The sequence below is a fragment of the Patagioenas fasciata genome, chromosome 3 (genome assembly GCF_037038585.1).
Source record: "Patagioenas fasciata isolate bPatFas1 chromosome 3, bPatFas1.hap1, whole genome shotgun sequence".
Classification (NCBI taxonomy): Eukaryota; Metazoa; Chordata; class Aves; order Columbiformes; family Columbidae; genus Patagioenas; species Patagioenas fasciata.
Genome location: NC_092522.1, coordinates 63,140,344 through 63,162,009, shown reverse-complemented (window position 1 = coordinate 63,162,009; position 21,666 = coordinate 63,140,344). Strand labels below are relative to the sequence as shown.

Sequence of the window (21,666 nt, the reverse complement as noted above, 5' to 3'; positions counted from 1 at the left end):
CTATATCAGGAATCTGTGCCTTCTGCCTGAATGCACATATTGTGTTTGAAATAATACAACACAATACAAACCCATTAACCTCATGGCTAGAGCACTGACCTCAGTCCAGCTGATAATTGATGTCTTTCCATTGGCAACTAGCATCCTCTTTGGCAACCTCAGCAGAGGACAAGGACTGAGTGGTCGGAAAAGCAAATTAACCTCTTACCCTTTGAATCTATTTTGTCATAGCAAGGATAAGACATGTAAATAAGGCATGTCAGGAAACTTATGTTTCTTTTGTGTGTTGCTGCACCATTCTGTACAGAGGTCTCTTCTGCACAGTTGTTAGTTTTACCAAAATACTCCCTTTAACTTGTTATTAAAAAATATAAAGTTTGCTTTATTTTTGGGTGGACACAATTTAAGGATATATAATGCTGTGGAAAAAGAGAATACTTTCACAGTTGAGAGAAGCAGGGGAGAAATTACAGGTTCAAGTTCATGTTCCCCAGCCTAATCAAGTGACATTAGCATCTCTGAAAAAAAATCCTTGAAAAACATTACGATACCATCCCTCCATTAAATCTCATTTTTGTAATAGTTTGTTAATCTTCTATTCACCATATTATGAGAGCCTGGGTGCAACTGCAAATTTAACCTTGGGTACTAAGGGAGTTTCTTTTACTTTAGTTCCCATATTATATACTAAAATAATATTTGCTACCTTACAGAACTTTATGAGGGTTATTCATTGATGCCCATTAAGTACTTCGAAAGATTTATACATTTGTACTTTTTAAAACACTGTTTTCTGCTAATTCTCTGTGCAATTTTCTGACACAAAACTACCTCAAGATACTCTGTACTAAGCAGTAGGAATGGAGACATCAATAATCCAGCTTTGCATGGTGATTTTGAATGTCTAGGAGATCTGAAAGTAACCTGCAAGCTTCCCTGTGTTACAGGTTTGCCAGCTCTGGTGATAGCAATTGTTTTAGCAAGTGCTAATACAAATGCAATTAATGTTTACGGCAAAGATTTATACGGCAGAGATGCTAACGGGCAAGGAGGAGATGACTTGTGAGTATTTCTTTTAATCTCTTACAATTTAGCATTTACAATCCGAAAAAGAAATTAGCATCAGTCAGTTTGCTTTGAAAAACTTAGAGGTACATTAAACAAGCAGAGTGGGCGAAATAATCTAAATTGTATGAATCTGAAACATGAAAAAGGCTACAAGAAAATGGGAGGGAAATCTGCATTAACCAATGCCAGGCGCAAACACTTTTCTAGCAAAAGAATAATTCATAAGTTTTGTCATGAAAATAAAATAAAAGTATCTGTCTTGGTTTATCTCAAATGAAAGCAATAGCTTTTAGGTAAGAGCAAAGAAAGAAATAGTATAAAAATAGTCTCCATTGTAAACAAAACAGCCTTTTGTCAATGTTGTTCAATAGCTTTCTATGTTTTTCTCTTGATCTCCAGATGCCAAAAATTTTACACGACTGTTACCTCATCTTCTGTTCCTTTCTTGACAAAGCTTCATCATGATAAATAAAAATGTCATTCTGTATTTTTATTAAAGTAACATGCTAAGCATTCTGGCCATTTGATGCCAGAGGAATAAGCTAAATTTCTCACGTCTGACTGTCAAATGGCTACCTCAAAGAACTATCCATCTTGCTTCTTCTCCTCAGATGTATGAGTTCTTCTTTAGCTCAAGAGACAGAAACTTCAGATTTTGGCACTGAAGATCCAAGTTTGCCCATTCTGTTACTAAAGTGTCCTGTGCTTCACACAGATGAAAGTGGTGAAGCTAGTCATACTGAGTCTAAACTTTTCATGATGGGATTGCAGTTCCCACAGCTTGGGGAGGTCAGATTTCCTTTTTAATTAGTTTTACCTAAAATGGGATACAACCATCAGATTTCTGACATCATAATACTATGGGCCATAGTCACTTAAGATGCCACTGTGCTATTTACAAACAGAAAATGTTTCATTTTAAAGTATAGCTCTGCATCAGTTGTATCAGACATACACTGATTTTCCTTGTAGTCTTATAAATAATTGGAGTATCATTTGCACTATCAAAAAAATCTTGATATTTTTGTATTTTTTTACAGCTGCTGGATCAAGAATGATATTGTCTTTTATGTGACTTGTGCCGGCTACTTTGGAATCATGTTTCTGATGAATGTTGCCATGTTTATTGTGGTGATGGTGCAGATCTGTGGGAGGAATGGGAAAAGAACTAATCGGAGCCTGAAGGAAGAGATCCTGAGGAACCTCCGTAGTGTGGTCAGCCTGACCTTCCTCCTGGGCATGACGTGGGGCTTTGCCTTTTTTGCCTGGGGTCCCTTAACTCTCGCTTTCCTTTACCTCTTCTCAATTTTCAATTCATTGCAAGGTAAGCTGAATTTATGTTTTGTGATATTCAAGCTGTAGCTGTTCTGGGACATACTGTGTCCAGTGATTTGACTAGGGAACTCGGATCCAAGTTCTCTGGATATTTACTTGATACTAACCCGTCATTAATTTCTCCTTATGTAGAATAATGATACCAACTACATATAGGTTGAATATTTTAGTTTAATTAATTAATATTTCAAGGTCTTTTCCATAAAATGGGCTGTATTATAAACAGTGCTATTCCTAGCTACTAATCTGTAGTGATCTCTGTTGAGATAGATCCTGTATGGCCTTCAGTATTTCCTTTCACTGATTATAACAAATATAGGAAGACTCTTTCCTTAATTTATTCCTGTAGAGAATCTGTAAAGCTCATAACTGTTTTATTAAGGAATGAGAAGCTCGTTAAAAAAATTCAGTCCTGTTGCAGTGTGGAGAGATATGGGATATTCTTTGGTTCTTTAAGGAAATTCCAGTGACTGTTATAGTTAGCTTATTTTTGTTTCCTTTACTGAAGTTCTTGAATCTTTTACTTTTCCAGTGTAGTTCTTCCTTCTGAAAAATGCTGTAAATTGTAATCAAATGGTTATAAATTACAAAATTATATAGCCAACATTTAAAAGAATTTCAGCTCAGAGCTAAAATTTGCGTGTGTACCAAATGACATAAGAATCTCCACCTCCGCTTGCTCTGCTCGCTAATAAAGAACAACTGAAAACATAACAAAAAGAAAAAGCCAAGAAGGACACAGGAGGGGCAGGTGTTATGCCACACAAATATTCAGATAAAAAATAAATTTTCCCAGAGTCGGCAGAGTATATTCCCCTTATGGAAAAAGTACTTAATGTTACACTGTGTGGATTTTATTTGTTACAGTTGAGAGGTATTTACTGCACTAAGAGATTTATTGAGTTTTCGTGGAAAGAGAATAATGTTGTGAATTTTGGTTTGGGTCAGTTTCAACCTAAAATGCTAGGCAAAATGGCAAAAAATGTTTGGATGTGGTGTTCTTATTTATGCCTTTTTCTCCAAAGGACAGATTCTGATACTCCCCTAGCAGCATAATGAAGTATTTGCAGCAACGTGTCTGTGTTAAAAAATCAGAAGGGCCTAGAGAGATTAGAAGTATGGGAAAAACATGAAAAAGGATTAAAGCTCTGAAAAACATGCCAAGGATCAAATTCAACAAGTTCTCAGTAACCAGAATTTCCAGTACAATCAATTAAGCCTGTATGTGCAAAGTACACACAAGGTTGACCACCACTGCTCAAGTCTCTGTGGGATAATAGCACTGTTCAATGGCAAATGAATATTTGGAAAGCACTCAAGTCAGAAGACGAAACTAAAAAACCTGGGGAGTAAATGCAAAAAGAAGAGCTACGAACTTTTCCGGGATTGTGGTGGCAATAATGACACAGTATATGTTCAGGCACATCATATCAAGCACAGGAATTTATATAACAATCCTATATCTGAAAATGCTTATTGCTGTGTCCAAAAGAGCCAGGTGAAGCTAAACAAACAAGGAAGAGGATATTTATAATCACAAATAACTGGTGCAGTGCACACGAAGCAGTAAGGGAATGGAATGGAGCAAAGAAAAAAAATTTAGGATTTTTATCAGAAAGCATTTCCTAGCGGCAAAACATAGTTCAGCATGGGAAGTCTTTCATCAGTATTAGCATGAACTTAATTATTGAGCCCACAGTAAATATGTTTATTCTCTCAAGTTTTTGAAAACTGCGCTAGTATTTTAAGCTATACCTGCAGCCTCCATCAACCTAGTTTTCTGCGCACTGGCAGTAAAAAGTTAATTGCAGCAACTACTAGTGTTGCTGTGCTTCGCTATTTCATCTACATAGGAAATGATTTTTCTCTCTTTGATGCTCGGAGTGAAAAATCTGGGAACATCTCTTTTTTGGCTGCTCATTTATATATATGCCTGGGCAAGCCAAATACTTTCAAGTCAGAGCCAAGCCTAGGGTCTGATTTGGCTCTGGGAAACAAAACCAAAGCTGTATTACTAAAGCACATTGTAAACTTAATGAATAATGAAATACAGAGAAAAGATTTGAGACCAAGCCCAGATAGGGCAAAGGCAAAGTGCTTAATGCAGTACCATAATACAACAGAGCTTGCATATGGGATGCATTAAGGTATGTTTGCCTTTCTCAAATTGTGTATTTCTTTTTTTTTTCCATGAGCTCTTGAAAAAATTTGCAAAAAATGTGTTTCATGACACAACCTGTACCTAAATTTAACTGATCTCAGTGGTCTTATCCTGGCCTCATGGCTACAAGCAAATGCAAGTCCAATTCAAAGGCAAGCATTCATGTGAGAGTTGACCTCAGCATTTTGGAGAGGAGAGGATCATTTTATGCTTCAGAGCATTTTTTTCCAAGCTATACCCTGCCATTGTGTTTCACCAGCTGAGACATAGTAGGCATTAGTACATGGAGCTATTCATGATGATCATAAAGAACAGTCTTACAGGATGGCACTTAGCCCTGTTTGCCCACATTACGTAACGTTTATTCATGTTTAAGATATAATCATGAGGGATTTGGCAGTAACATTTTGCCATCAGGTGTTCAGCCCCAGGTTGGCTCTCTCCCAGCGAAAAAGAGTAAAACAAGAACAGGCCAAGTCAGAGAATGATGGAAGATTCCACAGCTGGTGCCTGCCTGGGAAGTGCCAGGAGCATATGAGATTTCCAGTTCCTATATTTAGCTCCAAAGTATCTCTGTAGAATGATGAAATCATACCATACGCCTCATAAAGACCTTCTTTTCCACATGATAGATACTTATCTTTTGTCTTGAAAATAAAAATTACACAATTGCATGAGAAATATGGACTCTACAAAAACATTCTTAAACACATTTATTGCATTTGTATGCACAAACCAGGTAATTTTCTTCAGAAGTAAGTAGCTGGACAGCTAATTAGTACTTGTGAACTTATTCTTACCATTTTCATAATCATTTCAAGTACATGCATGTGATGCACATAAATCCAAGTTGCTTTTTCAAGGGACTCTTTAGTGCCAATTACAAGACAACTGGTTTTAAAAGAATATAGCTCACAGTTCTGTAGAGGTGGAACAGGAGGAGATAAAATATGTTCTTGCTAATATAGTAGTGTCTGTATTTACTTTGCAATCTGGCTCTTGCCGTTCTCTTGGGTGCAAAATATTCATTTGGTTCTAAGACAAAACCTCTTAATTATTTTCCTTAAAGACTGAAAAAAAAATAAAATAATTAGAAGATCCACACTGAGCTGGATCTAAATCAACAGTATCAATAAAAGGGGTCTGGTTCTCTCTCTTCTGATATCTCAGACACTCATGTAGCAGCTAGATGATGTGAAAGCTTTAATTCATGTCCATACTTCTTAAATGAGGCATAGATGGCAATAAGAACTTGTACTTCATAGTCTTTTGTTAGCAGATTATAGGTAATCTGTTTGTGTATTTACAAATGCATGTTTCATTTGTTGTTTATTTGCTTTCATCACAGGTTTATTTATATTTGTATTCCATTGCGCTATGAAAGAAAATGTACAGAAACAATGGAGAAGACATCTCTGTTGTGGCAGATTCCGACTGGCAGACAATTCAGGTAATAGCAATTCATAACTTCTCTCCTTAGATACCGTAGTCCATAAAAGTCCAGGTAAACAGTTTGTTATGTTATTTTTAATATAACACAATGTAAGCCAGAGATGTGGAAAATTTATTAATCATAGGCTATCACTTAACTTCGGTACTAACAATTGCCAAGGGACTTTTCAGATATCACTTCATAAAAGTTCTGAAGTCTTCTCTTTCAGTTTTCCATTGAAAGCAGCTGGTAAATTTTGCAGTGTAATGAGCATGGTTTTGGAAGGCCCTTTAGACCCTGGGAGAAACTTACCAAAAAAAAAAAAAAGGAAAAAAAACACTGAGATTCAAACTCTGTCATTCAAAAGCCCATCTTATCCCTTTTCTCCTACGTTGCAGTATGTTGACTGAATTGTGTAGACTATTAGGTTGATGTAGGAGCAAATCTTAAAAGGCAGGTAGAAATACTTTTGCCTTGATCTTTGTCTTCTCAAACTGTTCTGTCTTTCACCATATAATTCAGAGAGACCATTAGAGACTCAAAACGTAATAAATTCCTTTAGCTGAGGCCTGATTGGCTTACAGTATCAAAGTTCATCTTTACCTGTGACTCTCAGAAGGAGAACAGTTGGTTTGGATGCTTCGAAGTATAACACTGAGGACACTGTGTTTATAATCGCCTTCACCTTTGGCCATCTCTGATGGCATTAGATTCCTGCATTTAGGCAACTAGATCTTGGTTTGCTTTATGATGTAATGATTTTGGACTATAATTCTTGCTCATATGGTTCTTGCTCAACAAACAGGGTTGAAATCTGAAGTTGATGTAAGGTGGCATCAGCTCATTGCATAGTGAGTTAAGCCAGTCTATGCCAGATAAAAGCAGTGCTGCAAGGCCTCGAAGGTTTCAAGGTTTTAAGTAACTGCTTTGCCATCAAGAATTTTGCTTTATCTTGCTCTGTTTTGTTTAGGGAATGCATTCTCGCTGTACACTATGAAACATTTATGCTTTCACTTTGTAGTAAGAAAACCTGATTCCTGATTTCAAAGAGTTAATACAAATTAGGAAAAGTGTATTCATTCTGATCAGGCATCCAGATCATTTCATATGTTCATTTTCCATGTGGTTCAATGCTGTAACTCCTGAACTGGAAAAATCAGATGGATCAAATTATTTCCAGATTTTTATGCTGCTGTTGGGCAGCTTGCGGGTATGATAGAAATAAAAACCTGAAGGATTTGAGTACTTCAGTGTTATAGCTAATGTGCTGTCATTACGCCTAGCATTAACCAGTCCATCACCACCAGCTGGTTTTATTCTCCATGAACCTAATACAGTTTTCAGGTAGAACAGTGAAATATATGCCAAATATGAACTTACATATCTATCTGATTTAAGTATAGTTTAGAGTATGCTATGATAGAGCAAAGTAACAAGCAAGTCAAAGCCTTGCAACACTGCAGATCAGATAAATAGTAAACTATACCCTATAGCAATGATTTAGGATAAAATATTTGCCTTGCCTTAAATCAAGGCTAGCATGGCCCATGTGTCTTTGGGTTGGACTACTCTTTTGTGAATTTAATTACAGGACAGTGAAATACAGCAACGAGACTAAAGTGTGAAACTATCTGTACCAGCCTACAAGTATATGATACAGAAGTAGTTAAGATATATTTATGCTACTAGCATTGAGACACATGATGAGTTTTTCAGTGTCAGTTTTCCTCAATAATTTTATTGGCATTATTTATTTTATTGAATTTTGGAAGTCATTCCAGTATATGATCCTGTTGTTTTAATGGTTCGTATAAAACTCTTCAAATGTGAATTATTAAATACCTGTTAATATTCACTGTTATTAATAGTGCACCAATATGTTAATCCCTATATCAAGTGCAAATCCACTAGTATTTAGTATCTACCTTATCAGATCATGCCCTCAGACAATAAAAGCTCTGTAAATGCTCCTATCCATCCCTTTCCTATCCATCCCTTCAGATTTTTCTGTTCAGGTGATGAAACTTTGGCATCTTTATACAACTGCAGATCTTCGCTGCTCTCCTGCATACTGGAAAGCTGGCTCTTACTTACAGTTCTAACATCCAACAAAAGGATATTTAGCATGTTAGAGCTACGAATTTGGACTAATGTAGTTAACAACAAAGTAAATCAAGTTGGAAACATTCTTGTATTTCTTAAGAACGAAAGTGGCTACCTGACAGGAAAATGATAGGCTGTAATAAGTAATGTTAAGAAATGCAACTGATACTAGAAATGTTAATAATTGAATAAATTTTGCGTTTATTACTGATGGCAATTATTTATGTAAAACTTTTCAATCACTTTTAGATTGGAGCAAAACAGCAACCAATATTATAAAGAAGAGTTCTGATAATCTTGGAAAATCCTTGTCCTCTAGTTCCATCGGCTCCAATTCAACCTACTTAACATCCAAATCAAAATCTACAACAAATACATATTGTAAACGAAACAGCCATACAGGTGAGTTCTTGCGCTGTAACACAGTGCATCTGTAAATATGTAGTTTCATGTTAAATGTACAGTAGGAATTTCTACCTAAAAGTTAATATGAGAAAATGTCACCAATTCATATATTTTCACTCTTTTCAAAATATATGTTCCTGTTTCATAAGAATCTTAACCTAATATACAATACATCCAATATATAGTTCTGATCTGAGTATGTTCCCATACTAAACAAAGTAGGTGTGACAAAAGCAAACCTTAATTTTCTATAGCACTTTCAACTCTTTGGCTAAAAGAAGGTAAGTCTTATTAGCCCATTGTAAACCCAAGAGTAGCCAAAGCACAGAGATAGGATGCTCATCCCCCAAGTTAACATAAAGACTAGCAGCACAGCTGGAAATAGGCATCACGTCTTCTGAATCCCAGTTGATTCACTTGGTCAAAGTGCTTCCATTTCACTGCAACGCATTTATGGGTAAAGTGACAAGTGGAGGCTACTTGGAAATAGGTACTCTTCTTCCCCAGATACACGTTGTCCTTCCCTTCTACAAACAGCAAGCCATATCCACTGCTTATTTATTTAGGTGTCAGTGGTCTATGTAGTAAAAGGGCCCACCTGTATTCCACTCATGCCATGAAAATGTGCTTGTTTTAATAACACATTCAAGGAGCACAAAAAGAGAGGGGCTGGAATGATTTGCAAGTCTGTTTGCTTATGTCTGAGATAATATTTCAGAAAATCACTTAAATAGTTCAGATTTTTCTGTTATTGGGTTTTTATGAACCCATGTTTTTGTCCTATATGAAGTCACATAACATCACAGAACCTTCTTCTAAAACATAGCAGAAATAAAATCTGCATGCATATTTAACCCAAAGGTGTATTTTCTTGCTTTAAAGTATTAGTTAGAAGCAATGGTTTAGATATGAAAATTCCCATTTGTACTTGTGGCAGATCAACCTTTAGGCCCTTGGCATTGGGATTAACAATAAAAATATACTTAAATGTTTTGTTGGACTCTGGGCTTTTTCTCAGTCTGATAATTAAAGAGACGTAGTGCTGAAGTTTTTGTAATGCAGTCTTGAAGCAAAACAGTAAACCAGTTCCAGATAAGAAGTAAGTTAGAAGAAACTTGCAGTTAGGAACATGCTCATGTACTTTCTTCAAAAGTGGTGAACTGTCCCATGTATAAATTATTTACTAGAAGGGATTGTAGTTGGTAATGTAATCATAGCTTGTCATGTGATATTTATTGGACATTAAGGGATTATCACAGTTTTCTCTATATTTTAAATATTTTAATAAGTTTTGTTTTGACATCTGAAAAAACACGTTTTATTGTGATAATCCAAAGGAATTTTTACTAAAGTTAGGTTTTTTAATACTGGCATATGATCTCGTGTTAAAATAATAGAAAATAACACTAAGATTCTGATTTTTAATACAGCTAAATTTCTCAGTTTGATGTTTTAGCTAAATTACAGTCAAATAATGTGATAGCTACGTGTCTTGGCAGCTCTTGTTAATATAACTATAATGTGCTCCCTGGAATTGACACAAGCATTCATGTGTTTGTGGTATAGATAATGTCTTCTAAGGCCCTTTCCTCATCAGTGGTGGAGTATTACAGGTAAAGTGAGAATTGCTTTTGCTGAATGCATGGGTCGTACAGGGTGGAGGGATGCCACTTGCATGATGTCCACATTGACACAAAGAACTTTGCTAATCAGAAACTTTGCTTATTTCTCACTATTACGTCTTGCGCCACTGATGCTAAATCAAAAATAAGTGTGCTTCCAGCTCTGAGTGTCTGAATTCTGCATGGTGCATGGAGCATTTGGAAGTTACCATTTTAGAAAACAGACCATGTCCTGACATTAATGCCTGCGTTATAGTAGTTTGGGGGAATAAGATCAGGTTGAAACACACATACACAAAACATACATCAAAAAGTAAAACTAATCTGATTGAGTCCTGCAAAAGCTTTAAATATTTTTAAAAGTTATTACAGCAATTTTAAGATATTGTATTTCTATGTGGACTATGGCCATTATGGAATTAGTCTTATAGCCATTGTTTTTTTCATATCCAGTCACACCCGAAATATATGTGAATGACAAACTATATATGCCTGAAAGCCTAATTCAACTGCTGGTTGAATGCAGAATGCACCCACTGGGACACAAATATTGAGTGGAGCCTACCGGGTGGACAAAATAAATCACTTTGGCATCTTGTGGCACTGCTGTCTCTATGAGACTGACACAAACTTGTTATAGATACTACATAAATAGCACATTATAGTCTACTATGAATTAGAAGTTAAGATTTTTTGTGCGGAGAATTTAGGCATACAGTTCCTATTTGCTTCACTGATATGGGATTTTAACCCTGCAAATGGGTGTGAAGCCCATTGAGCAAAAAAAAAAAGGCCCCCACTGCTTTCAAAAGCCTTACATAATTCCTGTGCATGCAAATTTCATGAGGAAATAACTGGTAAAATAACTGGTATTTAACAATTTAATGATGCCTTGTGAAAAAAAGTGTACATATCTGAAAGGAATTTCAAAAACTTTACCTAAAGACAGAGAATTAACTTCTCATCATTGTAATAAGATACTCAGTATGTTGAAAGACTTCGAAAGACAGTACCATTGGCTAGTCAATACATTTGAAAGGCACACATAACTCAACAGTTTACTATTGGACATGGAGTTATTTGCTGCAATTCGTGGACATTCTAGCGTGCTTTTAAAAAATCATCCTGATATACCTAAACATGCTTGTTTCTTTTTTTCATGAGTAAAACTGTTTTGATTTCTCACTCTGCAATCCATTTCTCCTTTGTAACACTTCATACTCATTTATGGCTTGATATTATGACTTCTGCAGGGGTGGGTTACTTTTCTGTTTATTTTTAATTTATTTATTTCTGTAAGAAAAAAAAAAAAGGCACGAAATAATAGTTTCAGTAATATGCTAATTTCTTAAATGATCCTTTGCCAAGGAATTTTTTAAGGTGATATCACCAAGGTCTTGTAAACAGCAATCAAAAATGTCACTTGTAGAAACCATTGTTTCACAGGATACTCCCACTTTATGGTCAGCTTCTGATGGCCCAGACCTTGCTTAGGTTAAGAGAATTAATTCCAGCTGTATTCACTACAGTGAAAGCGATAAGAGAGCTCATTAGGACACCGTGCTGGAGCAGATGAGGCACAGGCTCCTTCCTTCTCATAGCTCGCTCCGTGAGCTCTACCTACTGGCCGTTCTCCGAACAGCACTACTGTCAGCCCCTGAAGCAGGCTGCACCAGCCCGGCTGGGAATTTGCCTTGCTCTTTTTTTCCTTTCAGCTCCACTTGTGGCTTATAACACACGAACTCTGGAGGGATGCGAGTTTTGTGCATCTTTTCCTCCTCACAGTTGTTCATTCTGTACTTTCCGCATGATGGAAAAGACAAAGTGATTCTAGGCAAGCACAAAGTTTATGCCACTTTCAGCTCTGGTTATCTGATTTAAGACGCAAGTCATCTTCTGCTGCATTCTGCACAGAATACATAGTTTCTGTGCATAGCTTAAAATCTTCACTGTTTAAATAATTACATCAATTTACTGTCACTTTCCGCTACTTTATTATGTGGGTGTGTTATTTACCAGATGTTATGGAGGTCACCCTTTTTCCAGTGCTGTCAAAATGGTTTTAATTTGTAAGATTCAAAGCATCAACAGTAAATTAATATATTAAGGCTCGTAGGAGTCAGTTACACTTTAGGCAAAATAGTAGGGGGATAATTTCAAGAGAGACCTGAGAGGTCTGCCCACAAAACCGGGTGTCTGAAAAGAATTTAGGAGTAGCAATGCCAAGCCAAAAAATTGTTTGTTGGCTTTTAGGTCAGCAATTTCATTCAGCAGTAGAGGCAGTTGAAGGCATATCTATGTGGGAGTGACATGCCTCTTAAAATATTAGTTTGCTTAAGAAACCCTAACTTCTTGTTGTTGATTTTCCTTTTCCTAGAGAATGTTTTTCTTGACAAGCCATCTTCAAAATTTGCCCAAGAAGATGGAGAACAGACATCAATCATCCCTGTCCACCAGGTTATTGACAAAGTCAAGGGATACTGCAATCCTCATTCCGAAAATTTCTATAAAAATATCATCATGTCTGACACATTTAGTCACAGCACGAAGTTCTAACTGGGCTTCTGAATTTTTTGAACCAACGGATGACAGAAGTCTGCCTGGAACTGAGAATACTGGATATCATAGAATGTGACCTATTTACTTTTTTTCCCGGTTTATAATGTTCTCCTTTTAACAGTTTCCACTCAAGGACCAGTTCTCTGTCTTTTTACTGTTGTGGAGAAAGACAATTTTCCACCATGGTATTGAGCTGTTTTCAAATGTGTGCCAACCAACATGATGTCTGGACAGCTAATTGTAATCCTGTGTAAATATTTTTTTAAGACTGAAGAGCCACAAGCCTAACTCTTAAATTATACAGTCCAAACAGAAGCAAGTCTTGACTCCTGGAGAAAATAGCAGACGTGTCACACAATACAGGCAAGCTCTTATTGAACAGTTTACAGATGGTCTTTTTCTTTTGAAGAGTATGGATTTTCACTACGACACTTGTTAGATACTTGCTTCTTGACTGTCTAGAGCTGTCTGTTCTTTATTCATAAGTGAATAAAACCCTAAACCAGTGTTAAAGGGTTATTTTAAACAATTTTTGACTAAATAGACCTAACCATGCAAATCTCGCTTACCAAAACACTATGTGCTCTAGATTCAGGCTATTTTGTATCCAAGTACATAGAAAAACACTTATTACATATAGGTGCTGGCTGAGAAGGGTGTAGAAGTTGCGAGGAACTGCAGATTTTATATATGGAAACGTACCATCATGCATATGATTCACTCACATTGGTGCAGAGCGAGTACGCAGGTAAATCCAAAGTTCACACAAAGTCATTTGTCAACATTTATTCACAGGTATGTGTGAAATGTGGCATCTCCCATCACAACACTTGCTACACAATGTCTATGCCAACGTATGTGATCCTATGTTTAATGTTCTTTTTCACTAAATAAATTGAAATACATTCAACTATATATAGATATATAAATATATTAGGTAGATCTCTCTCCACCCATTTTTATAGTAATGCACACAGTAAAATATTACAGAGGAAACCACAATGTGTACCACAGAAAATCTAAAAACAATGAACTGTGCTAAAGATTAATTCTTTGTAAGCACATGGGTTCATTTGTCAGGCTTTGTATTTCAGACATACTGTGTGTATGGACACCTCCATCAGGTGGCATTGCAACATTAGGATAACCTGGAGTACATTTACCAGTAATAAACAAACAAAGAAATAAATTCTTTCCAGTCACGTAATGTTATCAGTATCCCTCTCCTGCCCCCCAGTTCAGTGACTTGATTGAGGTTGTTGGAAGCACAGAGTTTAAACAGTGTTCAGGCAACATTAGGGAATTTTGCATTACTATACTGTATGCATAACAACACTAAGGGGGCTGGGGGGGAGGAGCGTCTGTGTGCAAAGAGACAAGAGCATAAAATGCTTACTTGTTTCAGTCTTTACAAATGTGTGACAGGTTAGCATGTGGCCATGACTGCCAAAAGTGCATCTCTCCCCACAATGCACCTTTCACCTCATGACAAGTTTTATAAAAATTGTAACTTTATATGTTGCTGAAGCATGGACCAAAACATCAATAGTATTTTCAAATTATGTTTTCAGAGGATAATGTCTCCTTATGGAAATTTTATTGTGGTTTTTTTTGTTTTTTTTTTTTACCAAAATATTCTTAGCCAAGTTAATTTTATTCTGAAGGTGACCAGAAAGTCGCACTGTGAGATTTTCAGTTGCCAAGCAGGTGGATGTTCAGTCATTAGGGATGTGGATTTGTGCCTTTCTCTGCTCTTTGCACGTGCTTTTGCATGCAGAGAGTCTTTAATGCTGTGACCGCACAAATGGCGTATTTTCCCTGGCTGGAAACACCAGGCGGGAGGAGGATGGACTGACAGTATTCTGTCCAGAAACACTGCCATCGCTACATGTAACTTAATGAAACCTCAGTCTTGTAACTGCAAAGACTTACATGGTGGTATGAATAAAGGCAACTCGATTCATTTAAAATGTAATTGTTAACAGGGATGAGTGTTATCAGATATCTTTAATAAGGGAAATAATTTAGGGAGAGATTATGTACAAGCATTTACTGAACTTACATTTTATCGTCCCACTTGCTTAACTACTGTAGATAATAGTGTTCACATAGCAGCTTACTGTGAGATTTCTACCTGATTAAGGTGTTCAGAAGTGAAGAGAAGGAAAACCAAACATTCCTGAAAAATGAGGAATCGATAAAACATAATAGATTAGTAAAATATAAATTAAAAGCAAACGCAGTATCCTGACTGAAGCTGAGCTGTAACCAATCAGTTTAATGGACAGCAACCTGAATTTTTGCTGAATTAAGATTTTTTTTTCTCTTTTTTTACTACCATGTAGTAATCTTAAACTGTCTGTGTCAGTTAGATGCTCTTGAATGCTGTCAATTCTACAATGTAAAGCTTCTACTTTGTAGTTGACATGCTGTAACCTCCCTTGTATATATTTATTTATTTGTGAGGTTAAATGTGTCAAGTATATTTAGCTATATAATGACTGTTCTTGTTACTTTAAGCTTCTGCTTAATCAGGGAAGAGGGAAAGAATTGTTTCTTGTATCTTTTTTTCTGAAGACCTTGTGAAACAATTTACTGTAGTTCTATCTTTTACAAGTATGAGGAAATATGTCAGCCTAATTTGTAATGCTAGTCAGTGGAATATAGTATAACAGGTTTGAAGATGGACTAAAGTGGAAAGAAACATTTTCAAGTAAACATTCTTGATGTTAGTGTTCCAAATAATTAAAGTCTTTTAATAGTGAATGGTTGATTTTTTTTTTCTCCTTTTTAGTGTTTAATGGCAAAAATTACTCAGTGGAATTCTGGAAAATAATCTTGTGTTTATTAAGTATGTGAGACAGGCACATGCCTAGCCAAAATGTTGGAAATAAATGTGCCAGCCTAGCTCTGCCTCATCAGAGGAACACATTTTGCAGAATATTCTTTTCCCTTTTGTGACTTACTCAGTGCCACATCCAGTGAACGATCTGAAGGTTATGCAAGTTCATTTATTTATGGTAGCAGTCACGTCACAGAAATGAAAGGAAAAATCAAGGCAACAGACAATATGCTGAGGTGATCTTTTAGAAGTAATACAAATGAATAATCTAAAACTCAGGAGGTATTGCTATTCATATGTTTCTTTCCAGCTGAATGTAGTCCCTCATTATCAGTAACTTGATTTAACTTGCAATCATAGTTTGGCTGATCAATGTTGAAATACTTTAGTCAGCCAATATCTTGATTAATACTAACGTACAAACAATAAAGGTAAAACACTAGTGGCCTGCCTTTAAATATTCACCTTCAAAGAACATGGAAACCTGCTGAAATGTGTCAGATCTCCTCCCCAATATTTAAGTCTGATCACAGAAAATGCACAGTGTATGAAGATTTAGCATTAATATTTTTTAGAAAGCAATGAAAAAACCCTATGATAAGTGGCATTTATTAATGAGGATGCTGAGTGTGCCTGCGGACAGTAAACACTACCCTTGAGCTTTATGTCTTTAACGGTGTGGGAGGACCCTGTGAGGGAAGGAGCACAGGTTTTTTTTCCAAGTAGGATCTTGGCAGATGCCAAGCTTGTCAGGCGTGATTTGCAGCCTTTGGGGGTGGATTTATTTTTTTTCCTTGTTTCGTCACTCTTAAAATATCAAGAACAATTTTATTCTAATCCTGTACTGTTAACAGCTTCCTACTGTAACCCATTGAGTTACATAAAATGCCACTTCTTTTTTTTTACTTTCAAAAGGCTGATCTATAACCAGACATGTCTATGTAACCACAAGAACAGCTACTGAGTTACAGAGCATCAGGATGTCATTCATGGAGCCATTATAAAAAGTTGTTACTATATATAAAGACCTAAACCCACATATAGGTCAGCAAATTAGGCAAAGGGCTTAGAAGTTAACATTAGGGAAACTAGTTGTGCAAACTGGTCTGTGAAGCAGCTCTTTCCTGCCCAGTGCTGCAGCTGATGCTGTGCGAAGGAGACTTTCCCCCTCACCCTCTTCTTACTCATCTTCTGCTACTCACTCAATTTGATTTTCAGATCTTCTGACCCCATCATAGCACTCCCATCCCCAGAACAATCATTTGCTGCAGTGCTGCAGAAAGGGAAAAGGGGAAAAAAAAAAAAAAAAAGGGGGAAACTGAAAGGGGAAGAAGGGAAAGGTAGTTGGCAAGGCCTGCTCTGCATCTTTTTACACTTTCCACGTGTTTCCTTGCTGCTTCCCCAGGATATGTCACCCTGACCAGTGATGGAGACAGGCCATTGGAGTAGGTGGAACACACTGCCATGGCTATTTGTGCACCTGTCAATAAAAATAATATTTTTGACCCTCCAGCTTTAAGCTAAAGATGGTTCTTCAAAGCAGTAATTCCAGTATTTCCATTCTTGGAGGTTAGCCTAGCAATAATATCTCTCTAGTTCAGGAAGAACCTAATGCCTCCCACAATGAGAAATCAGTCTGATAAGATTCAAGCACCACATCAGAAACAGCTAAATAAATCTCATGGAAACCTTTTCTGGAAAGACAGACCTTCCTCAGATACATCTCTTTACTCAAAGCCAATGCTGCCATTGTTCCTAGTTTAAACCCAGATTTAGTACTCATGAAAAGTGTACATTGTGGTGTTGTCCATATGGATTATATAACCACAGCCATCTGACAGCAATTTGAAAGACACAGTCTTCTCTGGGAGTGTTGAATTACCTACCCTACATAATAAATGCCAGCTTGAATCTTTAGCATCTACCAACTTACCCAGCTTGAACTGGGCACTTTGTATCCAGACTGTTCTAATAAGAGTTCTCAAAAAACATAGTTTTAGATAGAAAAGAGTTCTCAATAAAACTGACTGTATTCCATATGTGAAGTGTAGGAGAAAGCAAATGTTGATAGCTCTGCTCTGATGTTTTCTTCCACTGGCAGGTTTTCTCCATCCCAGGAGCTCACCATCCTGCTCTGCCTGACAAGTAGAGGGCTCCTGCTGTCCATGTTGTGCTGCATTTTACAACACTCCAGTTCCAAGTGCAGTAAATGCAATAATATTATGTATTTATAAAATTTCACTCTGGTTTTCTTTTGCACTTGCCTGGCACTACTGCTCGTGCTTTTCCAGCAGAGGGCAGTGGCATTTTGCTAGTTGTAGAGCTGATAAAATCAAGTGAAAAATGAAAGATTCTTCCACGTGTAAGCACCAGCGCAGAGGTAAGTAGGAGAGTTCATTTCAGGTTTGTCTATTATTTAGCAATCTGTTACATCATCCAAAAAAGCAAGCACTCTGTGCTCGGGGAAGTGAGGGAAGAGAGCTGTCTGCCTGCATTTGGGCATATTGAGTGGAAAGGGCCTCTCTGTATTTTCTTTTGCTGGTTGCTACCTTTTCTTCTTTTTTTGCTCTGAGGGGATGCAATGGAATTAGCAACTGCTACACTGCTGTCAGCTGAGCAAACAGAGCCAGCTCACCATTTCAGGCTTGCACATTAGCTTATTCCAGTACTGGGAAAATTATTTGATCTGCTGGGCTGCCATCCTGTGACTCAGAAATTCACTGTATGCACAATTGTCCAGAAAGGGAAAAAGAAAAACCAAAACACGCAGGCTCATACCGCCCTACTATTTTTCCCCTCAGCAGCATGGGGACAGATCTGCTGTCAGCTGGGTCCTGTACTCCACATGCTCTTTCCCCATGGCACATATTACCAGGTCAGCTCAAGCAAGGTGCAGAACCACTCAGCTGCACACTCAAGTGTACAACTGCCCCCAAGGCTGCTCTGTCACGGGGCAAGACTGATCAGAAAGCTGCTCCATTGGAAAATGGCACCATGTTGAACTTACAATGTCTCATCTGAAATTCTGACAAGACCTTCAAAGGGAAAAATTCTGAAACAGATTGAATCTCCTCATCTGTGCTTGTCCCAGGAGTCTCACTGGCATGTCCCTCTCCCCCCCACACCTGCACCAGCACCAAGCTGGCACCGAGCTAGGGGGAGAGGGGTGGTCTGGGACAGATGGGGTGGGGAAAGCACAGGAGGACAAGACTTGGTTTAGCCTCTCCTACTTGTTTTCAGAGAGAGCCCATAGGCGTGGTTGCCCTGGCCGTGTGAAGAAGGAGCAGTGGGAAGGGAGGCCCAAGAACAGTCAGGAGTTGGTGTACAGAGCGGGGCACAAGACCAGCATGACAGACATCTTTACACCATCACTTCTCCAAAGCACTTGTGGTGTTGGTGTTGCACAAGTTCAGTCACGGCACAGCTGCATTGCTGGAACATTGTCTCTTGGTGAACTTACACAACCATGGCTCTGCACAAGGCAGGACCCAGGGTGAGTTCCCCACCCTGTCTCTGTGCTCCCTGCAACTAGTGCTCACTTCCCAGGAAAGCAGACATGCCAGCATGCGTCGCAGTCTGGCTCTTGTTGCTCAGATGTGGTCATTTTCTAGCATTACCTAAGTTACAGGGTGAGATGGGCATTCTGCAGATTCTGACAACACTACACAGATCACTGAGCTGCTATCAACAAATTTTGACAGTGAGGTTACTCAAGAAAGGAGGCTGAGCATGGGAAACCAGCATTTGCAAAGCTTTACAGGGGCACTGGAGGACAGGGGCTGAAATACTGTGATTTCCCATGCTGAGTGCAACCCAAAGAGCTCTCAGAGGAGCCTTGTACATGTTTGTTTGCAACAACTCAGCGTGGGACAAGCCCAGGCTGAGCTCTCCAGGGAGGGCAGGTCAGAAGGATGCACCTCCAGCAGCCTAGCTGGACCTTGACCTATGTATGGCTTCTTCACCATTTCATTGGTGTAGCCTAGAGATGGTGGTAACACTGGAGCAAGACTTGAAGCAGTCAGGATAACACCTCTTGCAAGTTAGCAGAATGCATTTGAACCAGAGCTAAAATAGGTTTTAGGTAGACTAGGCCTTAAAATGGTCATACAAACCACTCCCCACCGTCACCCCCCACCCCAGCCCTGGTTAGGCAGCCGTTCTTACCAGATATGAGAACCCTACATTCATTTTAGCTACATTAGATGCAAGAAAAGCCTGCCAGTTCCTAGTAGGTGGCTCTAATGATTACACTGTGGAGCCTGTTCAAGCCCCACACTGCACACCTCAAGATCCTTGTACCAGCTTCAGCTAGAGGCATGCTTAAGTCAGTCTGTCATGGTGCTTCTGAGGTGGCTGGGGAGAACTGAGAGAAAAGCCAAATGCAAATTTCATTGCAGAAAAAAATCAACCCCAAAAAGTTGAACATAGGCAGAAGCAGCCTGTCCCTGAGAGTGTGACTGTCAAATGCTGTTGCTGGGCAACAGCCAGCTGAGTTGAATACATCCTGTTCTTTTATTCCTGTTTATTTTTAGTGACTCCCATAGATGAGTGTTCTTCACTTTGCTTGTTGTTTTCACCAAAACTAATATGTCCTCTGTTTCACCAAATAAGCAAACTTCTGACCATGTTTTATCCTACCAGATGCTGTATACGATGTTTCCTACATTGAAGAAAAGCGATCCTCTCATAGCGATCAGACTGGATATCAGTTGGACACTAGTGTAAGGATAGTCCATAAATTGCCTCCTGAACAAGACAGAGGTGAAGCATATGTCCTAGTGAAGCACTAGAAGACTTTCAGGACAGAAGAGATCGGCCAACCCTGCAGGTGTCTTAAGTAAAGTCTGAACCTGGGCTTCCTAAATCCACTCATGTGGGTGCCACCATCAACACCAACAGCAGTATCAAATGACATACACAGACAATCTCCTGCCCTGTGATCCTCTTTAATTTCATGTAACTATTTTTACTAACACACTACCCAGCATGAGGAGGATGGTGCTTCCACAACAAATTCATATCAGTACCCTGTCTCCACTGCTTATCTTCTTCCCCTCCAATGTCTCAGTTCTAAGTCCTTTGCGCATAATATCTGCCCAATCTACCAAATAGCTCCACCCTCCCAAACAAGGACCCCACACCCATCACACTTCCACATTACTGTTAATCATCCCAGTCCCCAGCCTCCTACCACTGAACCAAAAGTCCCCATTCCTTCACTTGCCAAAGCCTCTGCTGTAGATTTAAAGCAGAGATGACCACAACAACAGGGACTCCCAGCTTTTGAGCAACACAGCACTAGCAAAGTGCTGTGGCATGGCCAGTCAGCAGTGACCTGCACTGTGTAGACAACACATGTGCTGGAGGAGCAGTCACAGACACCGTTGCCACTGTCACTTCTCAGCCCTGGTCCCTTTTAGAGGTGGGTTGCTAAACTCTGGGTTAGGCATATCTAAGAGTTGATTTTTATATAGATAAGTTCACCTTAAAGTAAGGAGGAAAATTAATCACCCTCCTGAGAACCATTCTGGTTTCATTTTCCTTTACTATTATTATTTTACTCAGATTAACATCCTTATAGGAGTGTTGCCATCTCCAGTGTGCTATTTACACTACAAACCAGGACTTGTGAACAGCAGCTTGGTGGATCAGGTAAAATGTGTGCGAGATCTTCAATTATTTGTTTCACTCCTTAACCTTTGTGGTAAATTCATGCAGTTGCCTCTGTGAGTTGCTACCATGAGCATGGTGGCCTGCACCTCCTTTGACCTTGACAGCCAAAATTGACAGGCCCTTAATCTTCCAGTTAATAGAAATACATTGATTACTGAAGATGCTGCAAAAGACGTTTCAGTGTGGGTTGGTTTTGGTTTGTTTTGTTTTTCAGTGAGGCTGATAAAAAAGAATGTGAGAAATAAGCTTCGGGGGTAATGTTAACAGGAAGAAGTTTGATTCAAAGCATTGACATTTGCCAGGGATGGCAAGCATTAGCTTCTCAAACACTCCAGCACACAGATGCAGAGGCTGCTGTGGTGCTCCGTGTTAAAGAAGCCATTTCAGCAGGTACTCAGCAGGATGGAAAGTATGCAAGTAACAATGCATATCGGTACTACATGTGGAGGCAAGACTATCCCGATGC

The 21,666-nt window shown here is 38.4% G+C and overlaps 1 protein-coding gene across 7 annotated transcripts in view; it reads left to right on the top strand.

The window, feature by feature from the left end:
* The window catches only part of ADGRG6 (adhesion G protein-coupled receptor G6), a 153,820-nt gene extending 138,369 nt beyond the window's left edge, over positions 1–15,451 (top strand). For 6 of the 7 annotated variants that reach the window (XM_065835105.2, XM_065835104.2, XM_065835107.2 and 3 more), the window contains 5 exons: positions 948–1,062; positions 2,109–2,392; positions 5,913–6,014; positions 8,349–8,501; positions 12,504–15,451. In XM_065835105.2, the coding sequence (XP_065691177.1) occupies positions 948–1,062; positions 2,109–2,392; positions 5,913–6,014; positions 8,349–8,501; positions 12,504–12,682 (833 nt within the window). In that variant the 3' untranslated portion in view covers positions 12,683–15,451. Of the gene's footprint in view, positions 1–947; positions 1,063–2,108; positions 2,393–5,912; positions 6,015–8,348; positions 8,502–10,070; positions 10,118–12,503 lie in introns of all 7 variants that reach the window. The other variant, XM_071806475.1, reaches the window with a different exon arrangement.
* Positions 15,452–21,666: the final 6,215 nt, after the last annotated feature.